Source organism: Rhinatrema bivittatum, chromosome 9 (genome assembly GCF_901001135.1).
Source record: "Rhinatrema bivittatum chromosome 9, aRhiBiv1.1, whole genome shotgun sequence".
Taxonomy (NCBI): domain Eukaryota; kingdom Metazoa; phylum Chordata; class Amphibia; order Gymnophiona; family Rhinatrematidae; genus Rhinatrema; species Rhinatrema bivittatum.
This window is the reverse complement of record NC_042623.1, coordinates 152458374-152479459: the sequence shown is the minus strand read 5'-3', so window position 1 is coordinate 152479459 and position 21086 is coordinate 152458374. Positions and strand designations below refer to the sequence as shown.

Here is a 21086-nt window from a genome sequence, read left to right as displayed (position 1 = left end):
TTAATTGCATCAGTAGCATGGGATCTTCTTGGTGTTTGGGTAATTGCCAGGTTCTTGTGGCCTGGTTTTGCCTCTGTTGGAAACAGGATGCTGGGCTTGATGGACCCTTGGTCTGATCCAGCATGGCAATTTCTTATGTTCTTATGTTTTTAATATCTCTCATCAACAGGAGTCTCCAATGGTGGCTCTTAAATGTGTAGGATTTCCCATACAGAACATATGTAATCACAAAATGCAACTTCAGGAAGCATGCTGTGAGGATACCATCTTGCGGCAAGATAAACAGTCTTTTTACTCACTGCACAATTAAGCTCTGAAATACATTGCCAGCGGATGCGGTGAAGCCAGCTAACATAGCTGGGTTTAAAATAATAATAATAACAATAATAATAAAGGTTTGGACAAGTCCATAAACTGTTTGTAGCCAGATAGACTTGGAAAAAATACTGGTATCCTTGGGCATTAGCATCATCGGGATCTATCTACTGTTTGAGATCTAGCCAGACAGCACAGTCTTGGTCAGGTCTCTCATGCAGGTGGGTTAGTGTTAAAGGAACCAGGTAGAAGCAATACAGTAACAGGAGATGCATCACCATTTCTCCTGTATTTTCATTAATCCATCTGCGCTTGCTAAGATTATTCGCTTCTGGTGGTTCTGAAGTTTTTCTTGTCTCTTCAGTTGCTCATTCTCTGCAGGTGAACCCAGGCCTGGTTTCTTACAGTTACTATCAAGTGGGGAGGGATATTCTTTCATCTGAAATTTACAATATTCATGACTGGCATAGTTTAGTTTAGGAGTAACAAGTGCTGTCAGCACAACTTTCTTGTAAGAATCTCAGGAGAAAGATATATATGGGACATAAACTTGACGCCTCACCAAAAGTGATTTACAGATTACTATAGACTGTAAAATGCCTTCATGCGAGACCCAAGCAGGCACCAAATCGCTTAAGATTTGCCTTTTGGTTCCTGTTGTTTAACTCATAAATTTAGTTATGTTAGCAGTTTGGTGTGCCTGTTGGTGATTTGTTCTGGTATTGGTATTTGTCATTTTTGCTGTGTTTTTTCTACCATTTTAACCGAGCACCTAATGTTATGGATTCACCTGTATACTTGTTCGATATACAAATATTTCTTATAGTTTGCAAACTTCTGTCTTATCTCAAAAATATTTTTGTTAGATGCACCAGCAGATCAGAAATGATGGTACATATTTAAATTGGAATAAATTCACAAGTTTTGTCTTGTAGGAATCAGTGTTTACCATTTTCATTGACCTGGAGGAAGGTATAGAGCATCAATAATGCAAATTTTGTGCAAGCTTAGAGCCAGTAGGGGATGGGGAGTCATGCCCCACTCCAATGTTCTGACAGACCCTCCCTTTCCCTAAACAAGAGAGCACAATTTCTCATTGCCCGGGGAAGCTGGGAGGCTTAGTGACCCTGTACACGACAGCAGGGTAAACACAATGGAGAAATACCTGTGGTGAATGTAGCTGCTCCTCACCCTCTCGCTATGAAAGGTGCTTTTGCAAAATTACTGGAGCCAGAAGAAATGCTATTCCTGCAGGGGAAAAGGCAGGTTGAAATGCCAGATACATTCTCCTCCTGTACTTTCTGAGGCTGCTTTGTCAGTTACTGCTCCCCTGTCCCATGGCATCATCTTCAGACGCATTTAGAATCAAGTTAAGATGGAGATGAGAACTGAGGAAGAAGAGGAATGATGGGATAAGAAAAGGGGAAGGGGGAGAAGCAGAACCGAAAGGGGAAGAGCCTCAGAGAAGAGAGATATAAAAGGCCTTATTTAATAGTTTCTTTTCCAGAGGCCCAGCATGGGGGAAAGTCCTTGTTGAAATAGGTTAAGAGAAAGAGGGAGAAACTGGGGAGGAGAAAGGCAGACTAAAAAGAGAATATTAACTGGATGGCAGAGACAGAAACATGCAAGGGAGGATGAAGTGAATGCATGCAGCAGGACATATTATTGCCAGCATTTTCTTTCTGAGTGAATGTCATTCTCTCTAATGCCCTGTGTTATTTCTTGTTAGACAGATACAGTTTCTTGGGAAATGCGAACCCTATACTCCACTGTTCCTGAAGGCGCAGAAGAAAAGGCAGAACATTTATTGATTAAAGAGGTAAATATCTAGTTGCTGAACATTTACAGAAATCTACACGTTTCATTTGCAGTTGAATTTTCCGGGCTTTACAACAGTCCATTTTAACAATTCCCACTTTTGAAAATTTCAGTGGTACAAAGCAGTTTGCACTAACTCGCATAGGGATCCTAGCCCCGTAAATAGTTCAGCCCATACAAGAGTGCATCAACACCACAGTAAGAGGTTGTTCATAGAGCCATGCAGAGCTGTAGCTAAGCAATTTGGCACCTATGGCCAAGTGACAAACTGCTTCCTCACTCATTACAACACATGACAAGTTGGGAGACTCTGTTCAATGTTTGTACAGCAATGCTCATGGCCAGTGCGAGGGTATTAGGTGTCCTAGGAAAATTTTACAGCCTTGCACCCCTACCCCATCACACCCTCCTCACATACAATTAGAAATTATGCATTTATAACAGATTTAAATGAAAAAGAACATTCAAAGCATAGTCTTCTGAGGTAAAAATATCATTTTCAATATGTATATTATATTTACATGCACTGCTGAGGTGCCAACCAAAAACCTTGCAAAAAAAGCAAGAGATACTTGGAACCTAAATGAAAGGAGGCCTACTGTAATGCATCATGGGCATGACCCCAGAGAGTCAATCAAACAGCAACAACCCTACCTATGAAAGGTAATACTATAAATATTACACCAGGCCTAAAATAGTATTAAACTGCCTATTAGGAAAACAGAACAATCCAAGCTGCTATAGATCCCTACATAGAAACTACACACTAACAGAACAACTCACTTCAACCACACAGGCAAAACACAGATAGACCCTCAATACAGAATAAAGAGACCATACAGTATAAACAGAGATGTACAGACAAAAACTGAACTGGAAACTGCAACAAGCCAAATTCTGTATGCACTGCAACAATGTAATAACAGAAACATTAATTTTCTTCTCGAATCGAACAAAATTATATTGTGTACTGGCTCCCGACCTCAATCTTTATGACCCAAACAAACCTTAGTAAACACTTGATGTAACCTGCAAACTAGCAGAATATATACTAACTTTTACAATTCCCAACAGATCAATTATAAAGAAAACAACCAACAGAGAGTGGTATCAGAATCTTGTGTGGTATTTCCAGTCTCATGGCTCTTGCCCTGTACAGGGCTACAACCCCTTTCTTGGTTTCAACACCATTTGTAATCACCTCATTTACCAACTCTCTGAAGGTTAGTCTTTGATTTTATTATTATTTTTCAGTGCAAAAATGCCTCCCTAAAATTACCCGTGCTATTTTATTAAAAAATCATGCACCTTATCTTACCCTTTAAACCATTAAAACATGATGTATTGCTTCAATTATACTTGGCTCTTTGAGCTACATTATCTTTATACTACTTTACCCAGATGAATCGCCCGACATTGACAATGTTTCGGCGCGCTCCTCGCGCCTGCTTCAGGGGCTATCGTTCATTCTCAACCATTTAATTCAGCGTATCCAAGTTCTTTCCACATTCTCCTTTATTCAAAAATAAATGCGCCATTTTTGAATAAAGGAGAATGTGGAAAGAACTTGGATACACTGAATTAAATGGTTGAGAATGAACGATAGCCCCTGAAGCAGGCGCAAGGAGCGCGCCGAAACATTGTCAATGTCGGGCGATTCATCTGGGTAAAGTAGTATAAAGATAATATAGCTCAAAGAGCCAAGTATAATTGAAGCAATACATCATGTTTTAATGGTTTAAAGGGTAAGATAAGGTGCATGATTTTTTAATAAAATAGTACGGGTAATTTTAGGGAGGCATTTTTGCACTGAAAAATAATAATAAAATCAAAGACTAACCTTCAGAGAGTTGGTAAATGAGGTGATTACAAATGGTGTTGAAACCAAGAGAGGGGTTGTAGCCCTGTACAGGGCAAGAGCCCATGAGACTGGAAATACCACACAAGATTCTGATACCACTCTCTGTTGGTTGTTTTCTTTATAATTGATCTGTTGGGAATTGTAAAAGTTAGTATATATTCTGCTAGTTTGCAGGTTACCTCAAGTGTTTACTAAGGTTTGTTTGGGTCATAACAGAAACATTACCATTCCTCATAAAACAAAATTAGTAAAACCATACCAATAAAATGAATAATTCAAAACAATTAATGAATAGAATAACATTCAATAATTAAAATGTCATATAAAAATCTTCCAAACATCAATAACATATTTCAAAATAGACACATCAAATAACTCTCAATAATTAAAATAAGGATTTAAAAAAAATCCCTATTATCTATCCATACCTTGGAACTTTTGATTTTCAGATGCCTTAAAATTGTCATGGATTAGCAGGCAGAGAGTAACTGGGGTAGTTGTGCACACGCATGCTCCTTCTCATACACACATGCTTTCTCTCACCTCCCCACATACATACACACCTGCTGTCTCTCACTCTCCCACACACAAGCACACATGTTCTCTCTCACTCTCCAACATACTGTTACAGGAGCGCTAAGGAGTGGTCCTGATTCAGAAGAGAAAGTGTGCCCTTGGGCCATGGCACAACCCCAGAGGAAGACTCTGGAGAAGCGCCGAGGCAGGCGAGATGCATCCGAGCATGGGCATCAGGCTAGAGATTCGGGACCCTGACCTCTGCTGAACCTGAACGCACCAGAAGAGACCCAGCAACGCAATGCTGGTCTCTGGGGTAGCCCTCCGGCCACTCAGTTGCCTTTTTGGACCTGCCGCCTAGAACAGCAGGTGCGACAGGACGGACAGAGGTTGAGGACAGGCGATGACGCTGGAACAAGGATGAGACATAGGCACTTGGAGACCTGGACGAGACACATAGGCACTTGGAGACTTGGATGAGACAAGGCACTTGGATGAAAGTTAGGCACTTGGAGCCTTGAGCAGGCACTGCCCCTCAGGGTGCTCTACACAGCCTCCATTGGGCTGGTCACGAACCACCCTGTCCCACTGCGCGCCCTACACAACCTGAAGAGGCTGGTCGCGGACCACGCAGAGAGTGGGACAAACACAGGACTGAAGCTCAGGATGAAGGAGGAATCCGGACAGCACTCGAAGAAAGAACCATCGGGAACGGGACTCCAATGACCGGGAACGGACACCGGGTCAGATATAGATTTACTCAAAGGATGGTTAACTGGAGGCGAAATCTGGCAGGTGAGGCTAGACTTGAAACCCGGAGCCAGGAACTAGAGGGTCAGGGACCCCAAGACACAGGAACAGAAGTACTGGAACAACCTGAGACAGGAACTGAGGAGCTGGAACACTGAGGCCAAAGACATCCAACGAGAGGAACCAGAGAGAACTAGGACATCTGGAGTCAGAACATCTGAAGACAGGAACATCTGAAGACAGGACGGACAAGGACGCAGGATCCAACGAGAGACCAGGAACCATGGATGACGACAAGGGAGCTCCCATGAAGAGCAGAGGACCTTGAAGAAGCGAAGATGGACCTCGGAGCCTCCTGGAATGAAGAGCTGGAACAGATGAGGAATCCTGGAGCTGACTAGCTCCTTGCAAAGGTGACGAGGAACTGGTGAGGGGCCCTTTTATAGGGCTGAAGAGAAGACACCCAGATGATGTCATTGGTCAGGGCACAGGGCTTTTCCCGCCGTGGGCCCTTTAAATATCCAGGGAAGGTGCGGCCGCAAGCCTAAGGAGAAGCCATGACTGGGGACAGCAGCAGTGGCGGCCATGCTGTGAAGAACAGGGCTGGTGGCGGCACTCTGGCCGCATAGAGGCAGCAACGGCGGCAGCCTTTGGGCCACGAGGTGGGGCCCAGGATGTCGACGGCTCCACCCTGTCCCACTGTGCCCAAGGCAATGGCATCAGCGGCCTCTGGGCTGCGAAGGTGAGAGACTGCTCGCGACTAGGCTCACAAGCAGTATCACAACACATACATGCTGTCACTCTCCCATACACATGTACACATGCTCTCTCACTTTCCCACACACAAACTCACATGCTCTCTCTAACTTTCCCACACACAAACTCACTTTCTCCTTCTCACTCTCCCGCACACAAGCACACATGCTCTCTCTCTCACTCACTTCCCTTGACTTAGCAGGCAGCAGTAGTCTCCTTCTTCAGCCCCCTTGGCCAAGGGAACAAATTCAGGCCATGGGGCTTTGGACTACTTTTGGCAGGGCGCATTCCTCCTCATCCGAAGCAGCATGGCCCCACTGAAATTGATGGCATTGTAAGTGCTGCCTCAGTAAGTGGAAAAGCAGCGCAGTCTCACCAGAATCATCAGCATTGCCTGCGAAGCTGAGTTGCTTTTCCTCTTACTAAGGCCATGCCGACCACGTTGTCGATTTTGACGGAGCTGCACTGCTTTTTCTTCTGCTGAGGACCCGCCAGCTGCACAGCTCTCCTTGGTGCCTTTTGGTAGTAGCAACTATGGCTGTGGCCATATTGGCCATAGGCACGCTATAGCTCTGGAGCCACTAGAACTTCTGATGGTAGAAAATCGACATTAGAGCTCAAGAGTTGCATGACAATTGTTTTTTAGACTCAGGCAAAATAATGATTAGTGACAGCGATCACAAACCCATGATTCTAAGCTGGGTATTTGGGCACCCCGATTTCCATCAAAAATATTGCTGAGAAGTAAAACCCCAGAGGGAATATTTTCTTCCCAGCCCTATGTTATTAGGCTCTCACTGCATTTTGAGGTCAGCGGGTGAATATTAAATAAAGAGGGTGAGGAGGAAAAGAAAGGGCCAATACTATCAGTGCAATCAGCAACTAAAAATAACTATAAAATGATTGTGTAATGTGTAATCTATTAATTTACTACTGAGAAATGTTTCTTCCAAGTTCTTTGTCTTATCATCTAGCTGTAGTATATTACAGGTATTGCCACATCTTTATTTCTAGGCTGCACTTATTGTAACTTGTTTTATGCCTTTATACTGCTCCTTAATCAAGATTTCACATTAAAAATTCTTTTGTGCTCAACCCTGAATATATTAGAAGACGTACTTCTCAATGAGAAGACCAACATTTCTACAATGACTAAAGGGGAAAGTAACTTTTAAACAGCTGCGCGGCTGCACATGAATTCTGATTCATGTCCAGAGACGCAGCCATTTTATAAAATATGCGCTTAAGTGCGCGCATGGTATAAAACAGGCGGTACGCACTACGTGTGCACACAATATTATATGGACACGCACGTGTGTGCGCAAATGCCGACTCTGCCGTGTAAGTGGGGGGATTTTAGTAGATACGCATGCCAACGCAATTACCAGTTTCCCCAGTTTGTTCCCAGTTCACCCAGGTAAGAGATAAGACTTCCTAACTCCCCTAGTTAAATAGCCTCTCTTGTACCCTGTTACCACCAACCCTTAGAACCCTGCTGACTAACCTAGTTTTTTATATTTTATTACTTACACGCCATCCATAGCAGTAGTAACTTTCCACGACAGGAGAACCTGACGCTCGCTGGTGCACATAAATGCATGCGCGCACATTTCATGTTAAAGACCCAGGGTGCCCCGCCCAGACCGCGTCCACACCCTGCCACTTTTTGGAGACTTCTCACTTGTGTGCGTACCAGGAGGTATGCGCGTACAAGGGCGGCTAATAAAATCTGCTTGGCATGCGCCGGCCGGACACATTCGCCTATTTCCCTGTTTTGGCCCCGGCCGGGCTTTTAAAATTCATCTGTGAATGAAGTAGTTTGTGTTGAAGGCAGCATTTTAAGATGTGCCATTATGCTTTTTCCGTATTCAGATTATTATTATTTTTTTTTTTTTACTATCCTATTCACATTTCATAAAAGATTTTAAAAAAGGATAAAATTGTATCCCCAAGCCAAATTGCTAAAAATATATTTCATGGCATTTTGATGAGGTGGCCATCTCCTCAAAAGAAGTTCAAGGTCAATGTAAAGCACACAATAGCAAATTAGAGAACCATATTGTGAAAACTGGAGGTCCTGAATCAAAGGCATCTGAAATGTGATCTAATTGTAGAAAAACTGGTCCTGAAAGTTACAGTAGAAAATCGGGAAAATAGTGATTGCTGCCTCATATTGCTGCTGCTGAATTTCTCCAAGTCTCCTTCTGTTGCCCTAGGGCAGTTGTTTAAAAACAATCTGGTGAAAGCGCTGGGGTTCTCATTGCTGTTGACCTCTAAAGTATTATTTACCCTAACGCAACATCAAGAGGGCAAGAGAAGGGGAGTCCAAAAATTGGTTCAAAAGATTTGAATATTGCCTGATATTTTGAAATCCACTCAATTAAACAGAAGCAATTTTTGCCATAGCTTTATATGACATTCCATTGGGAGGGATCTAGCGAAGCTCAAAGAACGGTCTAGGGTCTGGCAACTAAGCTTTCTTGCAACTTAGGATGCAAAAACCCAAGGGAGAGGTACAGTATTGGAGGTGAAATTCTTCTAAGCATGGAAGAAGAGTGCGATCTGGGAGTGATTATATCTAATGATCTTAAGGTAGCCAAACAGGGGGGATAAGGTGACGGCAAAAGCCAGAAAGATGCTTGGGTGCATAGGGAAAGGAATGGTCAGCAGAAAAAAGGAGGTGATATCGTCTCTGTAGAAGTTCCTGGTGAGACCTCGTTATTAATACTGTATACAGTTCAAAAGGATATAAACCATTTGGTGTGGATGGGCAGACTAGATAGGCCATAATGGTCTTTTTCTCCCATCATTTTCTATGGGGGGGCACAGATTTTCATCCCTGCAAATATCTTCTCAAATTTCACAAAAAAGATATGTGTGTGTGTGTGTGTGTGTATAGATATATATATATAATTTATGAACCAAATAATGTTTCTTCTAGTAAAACTTGACCAGTGCCAAATGCTGCCCCTACTGATAACATTTTCTCCCTAAGAGTTAGGGAGGTAAGGGTTATAACTGTGGTGATTCTTTAAAAAATATTTATATATAAGCTAATAAGATCTTTTAAATTTAACACAGTTCACATTATTGCAAAAAAAAGCATGTCAATCCCGTCATTAATGCTAAACTCTAGAGGTGGAGTTAAGGATTTAGGAGGTAACGCTCAAAAGGCTTTTGAAAATTGCTACTTTTACGCCTGTAACTCCTTTGAAATTTCAAGGAATTTTGAAAAGGTTTTACACACGGAAGTGAGCTTTTGACAATTGCTACGATATACACTTCTTTTATGCACATAAATCGTTTTGAAAATTACCTCCTTTGTGCTAGAAATGCACATTGTTTGTTTTAACATGTTATTGGAGTACATTCATGAGATACTCACAAAAGGGCATGAAGCCTTTTGGACTTGATTTTCAAAGCAACATTTTCATCAGTCTGGTTTGATACACATAAGTGGTGCTTTGAAAATCAGTTGGGGTCTTGTGCATGTAAAAATAGACAAGAACCCCCATTTCATGCATACTTTTATCCACACTAGCAAGTGAAATTCCTGGAGCAGAATTAGGGCAGGGATAGTATTTAAATGTATACTTTCAATAACACCTTCTAAAACATCCGCACAGATTTCTCATGATAATGTACATGCATATTTATTAAACTCCAAAAGAATGCCCATAGATGCAAAACCCTTCCCAACTCATCCTCCGGGAATGCTTCTGTTCAGTCCAGGTAAACTTAAGTGCAAACAGGATATGCATGTGTAAATTAACCTGCATATTAGGCAGGCAATTAAAAAAAAAATACAGTTTATGCAAGTCAAATGCTGTTTTACCTATGGAAATGCTTTTGAAAATTAGCCTCAAGGAGGTAAATTATATACTTGCAGCTGAGAGAGAATTACCTTTTACATGCAGATTTTACCCCACATTTTCAAAGCAACTGTGCATAAGTTCACTTTGAAAATTCCTACATAAGTGCCCTTGTACATGCATAAACTCATACACACAAAGTTACACCTGTTCTATCAAAGATATAATGTGTTGGTTAACTTATATGCATGCTTTGTGTGCACAACTGCCAATTCTACTCCCAACAATGCCTCTCCCCAGTTTCCAAAAAGGGCTTACATGTATAATTTTATGCACACTGAGCCTAACTTTCAAACTTAGACACGGTACAGCATTTGCATGTATAAGTGGACATGCAGAGATTTATCCTAGTATTTTATAAACTGTGCTGTAGTTGTGCTGTGAAAGTATGTGGTACATTTCACTAGGAACAAATATTTACAATACAAGAAAACAATTACTTTCTCTACCTATTTTGTAAACATAGGTGCAGAAAGGATAACTTTCAAACAACTCCAATTGGACCCCACGCACCCATATATGCGTATATGGGTGCGTGGAGATCTACTATAGTATTTTATCCATGTAGTTTATAAAAAATGCATATACCCACCCCCAACATATGTACTTATGTTTCAGTGTGCGCGAATATCATCAATACATTGAAAGCATATCTTTTTTCTTCCTATTTTATAAATATACATGTGTATATTTTACATGCAAACAAAAATAGAACTTGTTCACATGAAACCTTGGTTTATCCTTGGAAGTAGGTATATTTTTAAAAATGTGCATGTAATTGAAATCATCAGTTTGCCGATACCTCCACCAATTCCCCTTGTGCATCTCCAGTACATTGAGACCCTCCTAATACTTCACCCTGAACTCCCCCCAAGTTCACCCAGACCTCCCACCCAACAATAGCAGACGAGTCTGATATCACTAGATTATTAGCAGGTGTAAAATTGCACTAATAAGTTGCCTAATCACTTAAATCTGTTATAAAATAGCAGCTTTTTCATGTTCCTCTTGGCCCCACTGTTATCAAGTGGACCCTTGACCCGGAGCGAGAGGTCATCCACCTTAGGAACCTTGGTGCCCTTCGCCTCCGGAAGGTGGAATTCAGGGAAGCCAACCCCTCAGTATCCTTTGCAATGGAATACAATGATAGAGATACAGGCCAGGAACCTGACAACAGTACCGGATCCAGGCAGGGGTCAGAGTCCGTTCCGGGTCTAGGCAGGCAGCAGGCAAGCAGGGTCGAAGTCCAATCCAGGTCTAGGCAGGCAGCAGGCAAAACAGAGGCAGAAGTCCAATCCGGGTCTAGGCAGGCAGCAGGCAAAACAGAGTCAAAGCAAAGCAGGAGTCCAAACGGATAAACCACAGCACGAAACCAGCAAAGCAAGGGACCTTCTGCAGATTTAGGGCCTTATTTTCCAAACGTATCGCACACGGTACCAAAATGGGGACGGAGTCGGCCCCGGAAGATGAGGAGTCGGGGCGTCACCAGGGCCGACTCCGAGATGACGGCGTGCACAGCGAAAAGGTAAGTGCCTTTTCGCTGCCTATTTCGCTCCCAATAGCTACACCTCCTATGGTGGCGCTATTGGGTGCGAAACTGGCAGCGATCGCACCGCGACGGTGCGATTGCTGCCGGCTAGCGCAGGCCCGCCCCACGTTTCGACCCCCCGCCCCTCATCTTCTAAAGTATCGCAGGCCTGCAATAATTTAGAAAATGAGGCCCTTAGTGCTTTACCTTCAAAAAGGTCATTAAATTTGTGCATAGTTGCCAACAAACTTGTGTACTGTTATATAATTATCCCCATAACATATCTAACAATATAGTGCATTGTTTTATAAGAATTGGATTTTGTATAGTTCACAACAGGACAGGATGCATATTGGGCCACATTTTAATAAGTTTACGCGCGCCGGGCCTATTTTCAAAAGGCCTGGTGACGAGCGTAAAGTCCCAGGACACGTATAAGTCCCAGGGCTTTACTAAAGGGGTGGTCCGGGGATGGGGCGTGGGTGGGGTCAGAGGCCTGCAACACAGCGGCCATTGCCACTGTGTCGAGGGATTGCTTGCTCAGTGGCAGGCGCAAAAGGTAAAATAAAAATTTGGGGGGGGGGTTAGAGTAAGGCTAGAGGGAGGAAAGGTTAGGGGAAGGGGTGGGAAGGTCAGGTTAGGGGAACGGGGGAAGGCAGTGCGGCTCGGCGCACACAAGGTGCACAATTGTGCACCCCCTTGCACACACCGACGCTTGATTTTATAACTTGCACGCGCAAATTATAAAATCGTGTGTACATGTGCGTGGGTAGCATTATGTGCAATATGGGGTCGATTTTAAAAGAAGCGCGCATGGAAATCGGAGCGGCCTGAGAGGGAAATTCCCTTCCCCTTAGACTGACCTTCCCACCTCTTCCCCTAACCTTTCCCCCCAGCCCTACTCTAACCCCCCTGACCATTATTTTACCTTTTGCACCTGACCCCGCCCCCTCCCCACCCCTGGACCACCCCATCCCACCCACGCTGCGCCCCTTTAGTAAAGTCCCGGGACTATATTTTTTAAGACTTGGTCAATGAGTAAGATGCATCAAGAATTAATATTGCTTTCTTTTCCTAGGCTTCCAAATATTACAATTCCCAGTGGCATGTGGTAAACTACAAGTATGAACAATACTCAGGAGATTATCGACAGCTGCCAGAGTAAGAATGTATATGATTATAGCGCTTTAATCTGTTTCAGATTTGCTAATTATTATGTTTTAAGGTCTATGTATGCTATTTCCCTAACCAAAGGTTTATGCTGTTTGAATAACATGTACAGTATTTCTAATCATAAGCTATTAAATGTATTATTTAGGATTATTTTCACAACTACCAAACAGGAGTACCAATCAGTGTTAAAGAGACCTTCATATAACAGAACTTTATGTGACGAAGGCATTGTGACATAGCCTATGAGTTTTTAAATGTCACTTCAGAGGGGTCACGTGATGCCATGAGAGAGAGTGGTTGTGAGTTGCATTTTCTCCAGAGGCCCTCTCCTTTCTTTGTGCACAATCAGCATTAAAAATAATCTTGGGTGTTCTTGGAAGACAGCATTTTGTTGCTGAAAGTACCTAGAAAAGACAGAGGTTTTCGCATTACCATATTGAAGCAAGCAACATGAAAAGAAAAGGATAAGCAGCAGCCTGAAGATTTCAAAATGGCCAACGCAAGTGAGGCTATAGATGCAGAAAGGCTCTCTGAGGAAACCAAACAATCTTCTTCGGACTTAGCCACCACAATAATAGCAGCTCTAGATGGTCGACTTACCAAACTCTTTGCATAAAGTGATGGATTGAGCACCAAGTTTACTGATTTTAAACAGGGATTTACGGAGGCTGGACACCAAATATTGGGCCTAGAAGATCAAGTTGCTATTACAAAAACCACTATTACAGGTCTTCAGAAAACTAATGAGCTATTAAAAGAGAAAATTGACGATTTGGAGAACCGCTCCCATAGGAACAATCTACAGTTAGTAGGCATGCCAGAATCAGTGCCGGAGTCCAGAGCTATTCTCCTTAGCCTGTTTAAATCCCTCTCCCAGGCAGGTACTGTGTCTGGGCCCCAGAAAACAGGAAAAAGAAAATAAAAATGTTCTGTATAGCGTGGGTTTCTGACTGTGCAAGCTTAGCTCAGAGATCCCCGAACTGACACCATATGTGGCACCATGTGTAATCAGAATGAGCAGAGAATAGACACAAACTAGGCTCTGGCTGGATATTCAGGAACTTTTACTAGTTCACAATAGAAAACAACTCTGCATATCTTCGCAGCTTATAAACAAAGAAGCAGTATCACAACTTGGAGAATGATAAAGGAGATAGAATGATTCCCTCATGAGGAAAGGCTAAAGAGATTAGGGCTCTTCAGTTTGAAGAAGAGACGGCTGAGGGGAGATATGAAAGAAGTTTATAAAATAATGAATGGCATGATGAGGATTGTTTATTGAATTGTGAATTGGTTGTTTACTCTTTCAAAAAGTACAAAGACTTGGGGACATTCAATGAACTTACTAGGTGATATATTTAAGACAAATAGGAGAAATTATTTTTTCTCAATGCATAAACTCTGGAATTCTTTCTGGAGGATGTAGTGAAAGAGTTTAGTGTAGCTTGGTTTAAAAAAGATTCAGACAAGTTCCTAAAAATAAAAGTCCATAGACCATTATTAAGTTGGACTTGGAGAAATCCACTGCTTTACTCTGGGAAAACCAGCATGGAATCTATCAACCTTTTGGGATCCTGCCAGGTACTTGTGACCTGGATTGGCCACTGTTGAGGTTGATGAATGTTTGGTCTGACCCAGCATGGCAAATCTTATTGTCTTATGTACAGTCTCTGTCTGAGCCTTTAAGGTTCTTCCTGTTCATCTAGGTCCTCCTGTGTCCTCCTCTGCCTGGCTATATATACACCTGAACCAGGATTCCTTGTTGTCTGGGGCTTAAAGTGTACTGGACCAGATCTCTGGATCCAGTCCCTTAAGATATTCTGGAGTTTTCTTGTGTATACCCCTTCTGGGTACTGTATATAGCAGACTGAATCAAAACATATTATATCCAATTATAGATGCTTCTCACCCTGTCTGAAAATATAGTATGCTTAGCACATAAGAAATATAGCATGCAAGAGGAATGACATGCTAGTTCAAAAAATGTGTATCTAAAAAACTTAACTTCTTTACTTCCTAATGCTAGATTGTATGAACCAATCTGTAAATATATTACACTGAAAAGAACTGTTAGCTGCACAAAGAAATTTTTTCAAACCTAAAGGCTTCCCTTTTTTAAATTTAGTTTGCTTTCTGGGAAATGACTAATGTCTTAGACAGATAATGTCCCTATACAGCCATAGAATGAGGTATAGTATCTTCCTAATACTGTGGTAAGGTCTTATGCATCACTCAGCAACATGTTTGCACGAGAACTTAGCATGCAAGGTGTTACAAAATAAACTGGACTAAAAATCATGAATATTTCAGATCTGGGTGTCTTTTCATTCCAGAGTCCATATTTGGAATCACTCACCTGCAAACTGTTCATCTAAGAATTACAAGATAATACTTTACTTTCAGAAGCTTACATACAAGACAAACTCCTTCTTCCCAACGCTGTACATGTAGTACCTCAGCAGAATATTGACTTTAGCTAAAGGAAATGTGTTCCACTTATCAACCATTGCATCATAGATCTGTAAAATAAAGCCCAGCAAGGGGTACTAAGGTCAAACCTGAATTTGTTAATCCAGATATCACAGAGAACATGTTTTGCCCATCTGATAACCTCAAGAGGATAAGAATCCTGCGTACTAATCATTTTTCTCATAGACACAAAATGGGAGAAAACCATTGAGAGTATATGTTTAATAAGCTCCCTGACTAAATATGGGATGAATTTTCAAAACGTTATGCATGTAAGTAGTCTCTACTTACATATTCCATATTTATAAAAGTTCAAAATATGCATATTTGAACTTTTGCATGCATATATACAAGTGTAAAAAAGGGGCGGTGTGGGACATTCCAGAACGGTGTCAGCATTTCTGTGCATAAAGTGCTATTTTAAAAGACACACACATTCAGGTAAATTTTCAAAGGAGTTAATGTAACATAGTATCATAATAATTTTCAAAATCCATTTGCATGCATTAAATGCACTTAACATGAATAAAACCTATTGATGATGGCATATATTGTAGCAATTTTCAAAAGCCCATGTTTTTATTTATTTTATTTAAAAACTTATTCTGCTACTTCCCAATATCTGTCCAGTGAAGATTACAATTGTACAATCACAAAATAATCACAATACAACATAAAACCATAAAACAAGATAATACAACAGAATTAAACTAAAACCTTTCTACCTCATCCAAAACTTTTCTACTTCATCCAAATTCTTTTTCAAAGAACATTGCCTTAAGACCCTTTCTAAATAATTTTATATCCTGTAGCTCATGAAGGCCCTACTGGCAGATTATTCCATTCAAACACTGATACAGAAGAAAAAGCTCTTATCTGTATCCATTTATACTTATTAACTGGATGAATAACTAACAAATGAGTACCTTCTGATCTTAAAGTCTGCTTTGGTGTATACCAATCAATAAAGCTTCTTAATGCACATGGGCACACATTTTCAAAAGCTTAAACACAATAGTCACTAGCCTAAATCTTACCCTCCACTTAATCAGAAGCCAGTGTAGGTCTCTCAGCAATGGAGACCAGTGAAAACTTGACCTGCCGCATTCTGGGCCAATTGAGCACGTGTATTAACCTGTCAGGTAATCCTACATGCAAGGCACTGCAATAATCTAAATGATTAAGACCAAGGCTTGTACAAAGGTCTTGGGGTAAAAACTCTTTAGTGGCCTAACCATTTTAAGTTTATAAAAAGCAACTTTTGATACATGACAACTCTGCTGTTTCATTGTCAACTGAGAGTCCAAGAAGACAGATAAGTATGGGAAACAGATAAGTATGGGAAAATAAGTATGGGAGCTGGCTGGGCGGACTGGATGGGCCGATTGGTCTTTTTCTGCCGTCATTTCTATGACACCCAAACATTTTACTTCCATTTAACAGGAACAGACATACCATCTGCCAATAGCGCTTTTACATGGCATTTTTCATCAAAGCCCTCTCCCATCCAAAGAATCTTAGTTTTTTTTTAATATTTAGAAAGAAATGGTGATCTGTCAACTGCCTGATACACAGGTAAAGTGCATTTACACATGTAAAACCCAGTTTTAAGATTGTAAATGCTTTTGAAAATCAGTCCCTTAGATTTGACAACTTACATGCGTACTTTTATACCTGCTAATTATCTGGCATAAATGATATTAAATGTGTTTATTGTGTAGAACTGACTGGATGGGAGGTCTGGCTTATCTAGGGGGAATTCAGGCTAAGGAACCAGGAGGGTCTCGATCACCTGGAGCAGGATTTAGCAAACTGGTAGACTAATTGGTAAAACTGGTAATTTCCTCGATCGCATATTTTAAAATACACCAATTTATTTATGTAAATCTGATTTACGCAAGTCCTACTTTATTTTCATGCGCAAAATATATAAAGTGAAAATTAGCATATATGCATGTAAGTAGCATCTACTCGCATATTCCATATTTTATAAAAGTCCAAAATGCGCATGTATTTTCACTTTCATGCGCACATATACGCGTATAAAAATTGGGACGTTCTAAGGGTGTTCCCAGATGGGGCCCAAAAATTATGCATGTAAGTTGCTAGTTTAAAAGGCATTTGCATGTGTACATTTTCCAACATACTCGTGTATTTTTACACCTGCTGATTATCTGGTGAGGATGATATTAAAGATGAGTGGGAGGTCTGCGTAAACTGGAGGGAGTTCAAGCTGAAGAACCAGGAGGGTCTCAGTGAGCTTCAGAAGGACTGGGAGAACTGGTGGACTAATTGGTAACACTGGTAATTTCATTGACTTGTGAATATTATAAAATACACCAACTTATGCGCGTAAATCAGGACTTATTTTACTTTCACGTGTAAAATATATACGCATGGATGTGTAAAATAGGTGGGTAAAGTACAAGCGTTCAGGTCATTGATATACGTAGTATCAGTGCTTTGCATGCTTTCATGAGTAAGGCTATATATGCATGGGGCATGTTTCAGAGTAGAGATACGTGTATTTTATATATATATATTTAAGTCTGTTTATTGAATTTTTCATTAAAATATATGAACAAAGGAAAAAATGAATGAATGTGATAATTACATATATTCTTGAAAACATCAACGTCTTAATGTATATTAGGTAATTTTGTGAATAATTCTTAAAAAGAGCCCATTCCCTCCCACCCCCACAGTAAACTCCCATTTCACTCCCTTCTTAACCCTAACTTGATCTTGAACGTCTCTTAACTAAAGAATTTATGAGATAAGTATTTATCCAGCTAAGTAGATAGGTGGATATCTTGGGGGTGGGCAATGGGCAGACTGAGGCAGGGCAACTTATTCCAGTTATCTTAACCAAATAAGTGCCTATATTCAGTCATGTCTGGTTAATTAAATGAATGATAGACCTGCTGAATGGCAAATCTAAAGTTATCTGGATATAACTTATCTGGCTAACTAGAAATTATCCAGTTATATTCTGCAGCATAGCCATGCTGCTGAATATCCCTTCTAAATTAGCCGGATAAATTATATCTGGATAACTTAGATAACCAGACATCTTTGAATATTGGGTCTCATGCATATTTAAAGAAGCCAAGCTTGTTGCATGACCAAAGATACACACTAGGATATTTTATAAAATGTGTGTATATCGTTCACACAGGTTATAAAATACTAGCGTAGATCTGCTCACGGCTGTATACGCATGTATATGCTGTTGTGCGCATTTGTTTGAAAGTTATCCTCCCAGGTGGTATTTAAAGGTTGCACATAATAAAATGATCTTTAAACACAAACTACCCGTATAGTCTGTGTGTGAAGATCAGGTGGTTATGCAGATAAAAAGTATAAACTTGTAATTGTCTCCAGTGGGTGCTTAAATTATGTACTGTATAGTGGCTGCACTCATACATTTTTTAAAGTTAAATGTGTGTGTGTAGTGTTCTCCCCCAACTCAGGAATTCCCCCAGAAATGAAAGTGAAACGTCTTTTTTTTCCATTCCTAGCAGCTGTTGTTGGCAGTCTCCTGTTTTTTGTTTTTTTTCTTATCCAGCTGTTCACAGTTACAAGAATACCCATTTTCAGGTTCCCTATATCCATATCCATCCTGCTGCCACCTCCTGTCTGCACATTGCAATTTTGTTATCATAATACTCTGCTAGCCTTCATTTTTATGAATGGCAAGCATAAATGGAAGCCTTGCCAGTTTTATTGTGTTTCTGGTCTTCGGTCTAGACAGTGTTCATATCAGAAGCTGCTTGATTTAAAAAGTGCCCACTCTGTGAGTTCAGCCCTAGGACCTAACTCATTCTTCTTTATGAATTTCTCTCCAACACTGGTCGCCTGTGACCGTGAGACATTTTTCTTTCTCCTCGATGATTGGAACAGCAGGTCCATTACTAGAAATGATTCATTTCTCTCCATGACTTATTGTGTCTCTTTCTAGTTTAGTCTGGCTGCCCTTTCACCATTCCCGATGTGGAAAAGTGAGCCTTACGAACACCTGATTGTTTACCCGCATATAGGCCAATGAAACCTGTATTTGGTTACATGGTTAGGAAACACTGTCAACAACAGAACCTTTTGCCTTGCTTTTCACTGGGGAACTTTCTGCAGGTACAGTGCGCCTGCAGATTGTTGCGCATGCTTTGTGTGGGGGGTACCTTTTTCATAGTAAAGGTCATGCACAGTTTTGAAAATGCATCCCAGGGCTATTACCTTCCACCCTGACCTAAGCATGCCCCCGGGAACCCCTGCTCTCCATACAGCTAAGAGTGCCCACGTTGTGAAGGAATGCACACATCCTTTCAGCCACATCGAAAAAAGGCAATTTCCAGATGGTCAGTTTACCTGCGACAATCAGTGTTTAGTTTACCTGCGTTAATGGATTTGAAAATTGTCCTCCCCATTAGATATGTTACCATATACTTTTATGTTGCCTTCCTTGAAAGAAGTTAAACACAAGGCAGTTTGCATCCAACAAATGCAACAATTAAATACATCATTTTAATAAAACAGCACTAAAATGCAATACATAATACAGCATTAAAATGCATAGTAATCTAGAGCCAGGGACTCAGAAAACCACCTTACTCTCACTAGGAGAAAGTGAGTAAGTGTTCAACTAAACATTATCAGCCTAACTACTACTAATAAGAACTGAGGGTCATGGTTGCCTTTAGCCTCCGAATTTCCACTTGGTTGGACATTATACAATAATGTAGCTAAAGTTTTCCATTAAGAGTAGTAACACAGATGCATGCATTTATAAATAAATCAATAAATACTGTGCTTCACTTAAACGAGCTGCTTTGCATAAATTTCATATGCTAGATCATTTAAAATTTTAAAGGTGAATTTTCAAAAGACACGCGTGCAAAAGATAGCAAGAACGCGTAAAATAGCACATAGGCAAGAGCACGCTATTTTAAAAACCGCAACATGTGCGCATAAATCAGGGACCGCGAGTAAATTTATACAAAAAGAGGGGTGAGCCAGGGACATTTCAGGGAGGGGGACTTCAGACTGAAGAGCAAGGAAGGTTTTCATGAGCTGCAGATGGACTGGATGAACTGGTAGACTAATTGGTAAAACTGGTAATTTCATTGCCTCGCACATGTTATAAAGTCCCCCTGACTTACACATATAAAAGCTGACTTGGGGGGTGGGGGGTAAATGCATCTAAATAAGCAAGTAAAATCTATTAGTATATCCCTTTAAAATTCAAAGTACAAATACGCAGGTCTATCATTTGCGCATACTTATTTGGATAAGTGGCGCCTTTGTCACTACTTAGATCAGTGGTTCTCAACCCTGTCCTGGGGACCCCCCCAGCCAGTCGGGTTTTCAGGATATCCATAATGAATATGCATGAGAGAAAATTTGCATGTTAAGGAGACAGTGTATGCAAATTTTCTCTCATGCATATTCATTGTGGATATCCTGAAAACCCGACTGGCTGGGGGGGGGGGTCCCCAGGACAGGGTTGAGAACCACTGACTTCAATGGACAAACTTATCCAGATAAGTAGCACTTTTTTAGACTTATTTGACTATCTTACATACCTAGGTAAGTCTAAAAATTGATAATTAGATGGACAAGTAGTACTTTTCTGGGTTGTCCAGCTACATGGCTCTACTTAGCCACATAAATTGGAACTTGTGCGAATAAGTGCTGATACTTTTCCGGAGAAGTCCGAACTTGCGCTGCTTGTAGTTTTTACATGCGCATGCATATCTGCATGCATAACTACTCATATTTTATAACTTGCGCATATCATATCCATACAGGTTATAAGATACAGTAGCAACTTTGTGTGTGCCCATATACATATGTGAATGGGTACACATAAACCATTTTCAAAGTTATTCTCTTAGGGGCCGATTTTCAAAGGGTTACGCACGTAACCACGAAAACCTGTTCCTGCACGTGCTGAGCCTATTTTGCATAGGCTCGGCGAGGAGCACAAGCCCCGGGACGCGCGTATGTCCCGGGGCTTTGAAAAAGGGGCGGG

At 41.0% G+C, this 21086-nt stretch overlaps 1 protein-coding gene across 6 annotated transcripts in view; it reads left to right on the top strand.

Annotated features, from left to right (window-relative positions):
* Positions 1–21086, top strand: part of DOCK10 (dedicator of cytokinesis 10) — a 401455-nt gene that overhangs the window by 134924 nt on the left and 245445 nt on the right. For all 6 annotated transcript variants that reach the window (XR_003858608.1, XM_029615672.1, XM_029615673.1 and 3 more), the window contains exons 3-4: positions 2045–2134; positions 12495–12577. Coding sequence is in view for 5 of the 6 variants with exons in the window: in XM_029615672.1 (XP_029471532.1) it covers positions 2045–2134; positions 12495–12577 (173 nt within the window). In the remaining variant the exon portion in view is untranslated. The remainder of the gene's footprint in view (positions 1–2044; positions 2135–12494; positions 12578–21086) is intronic.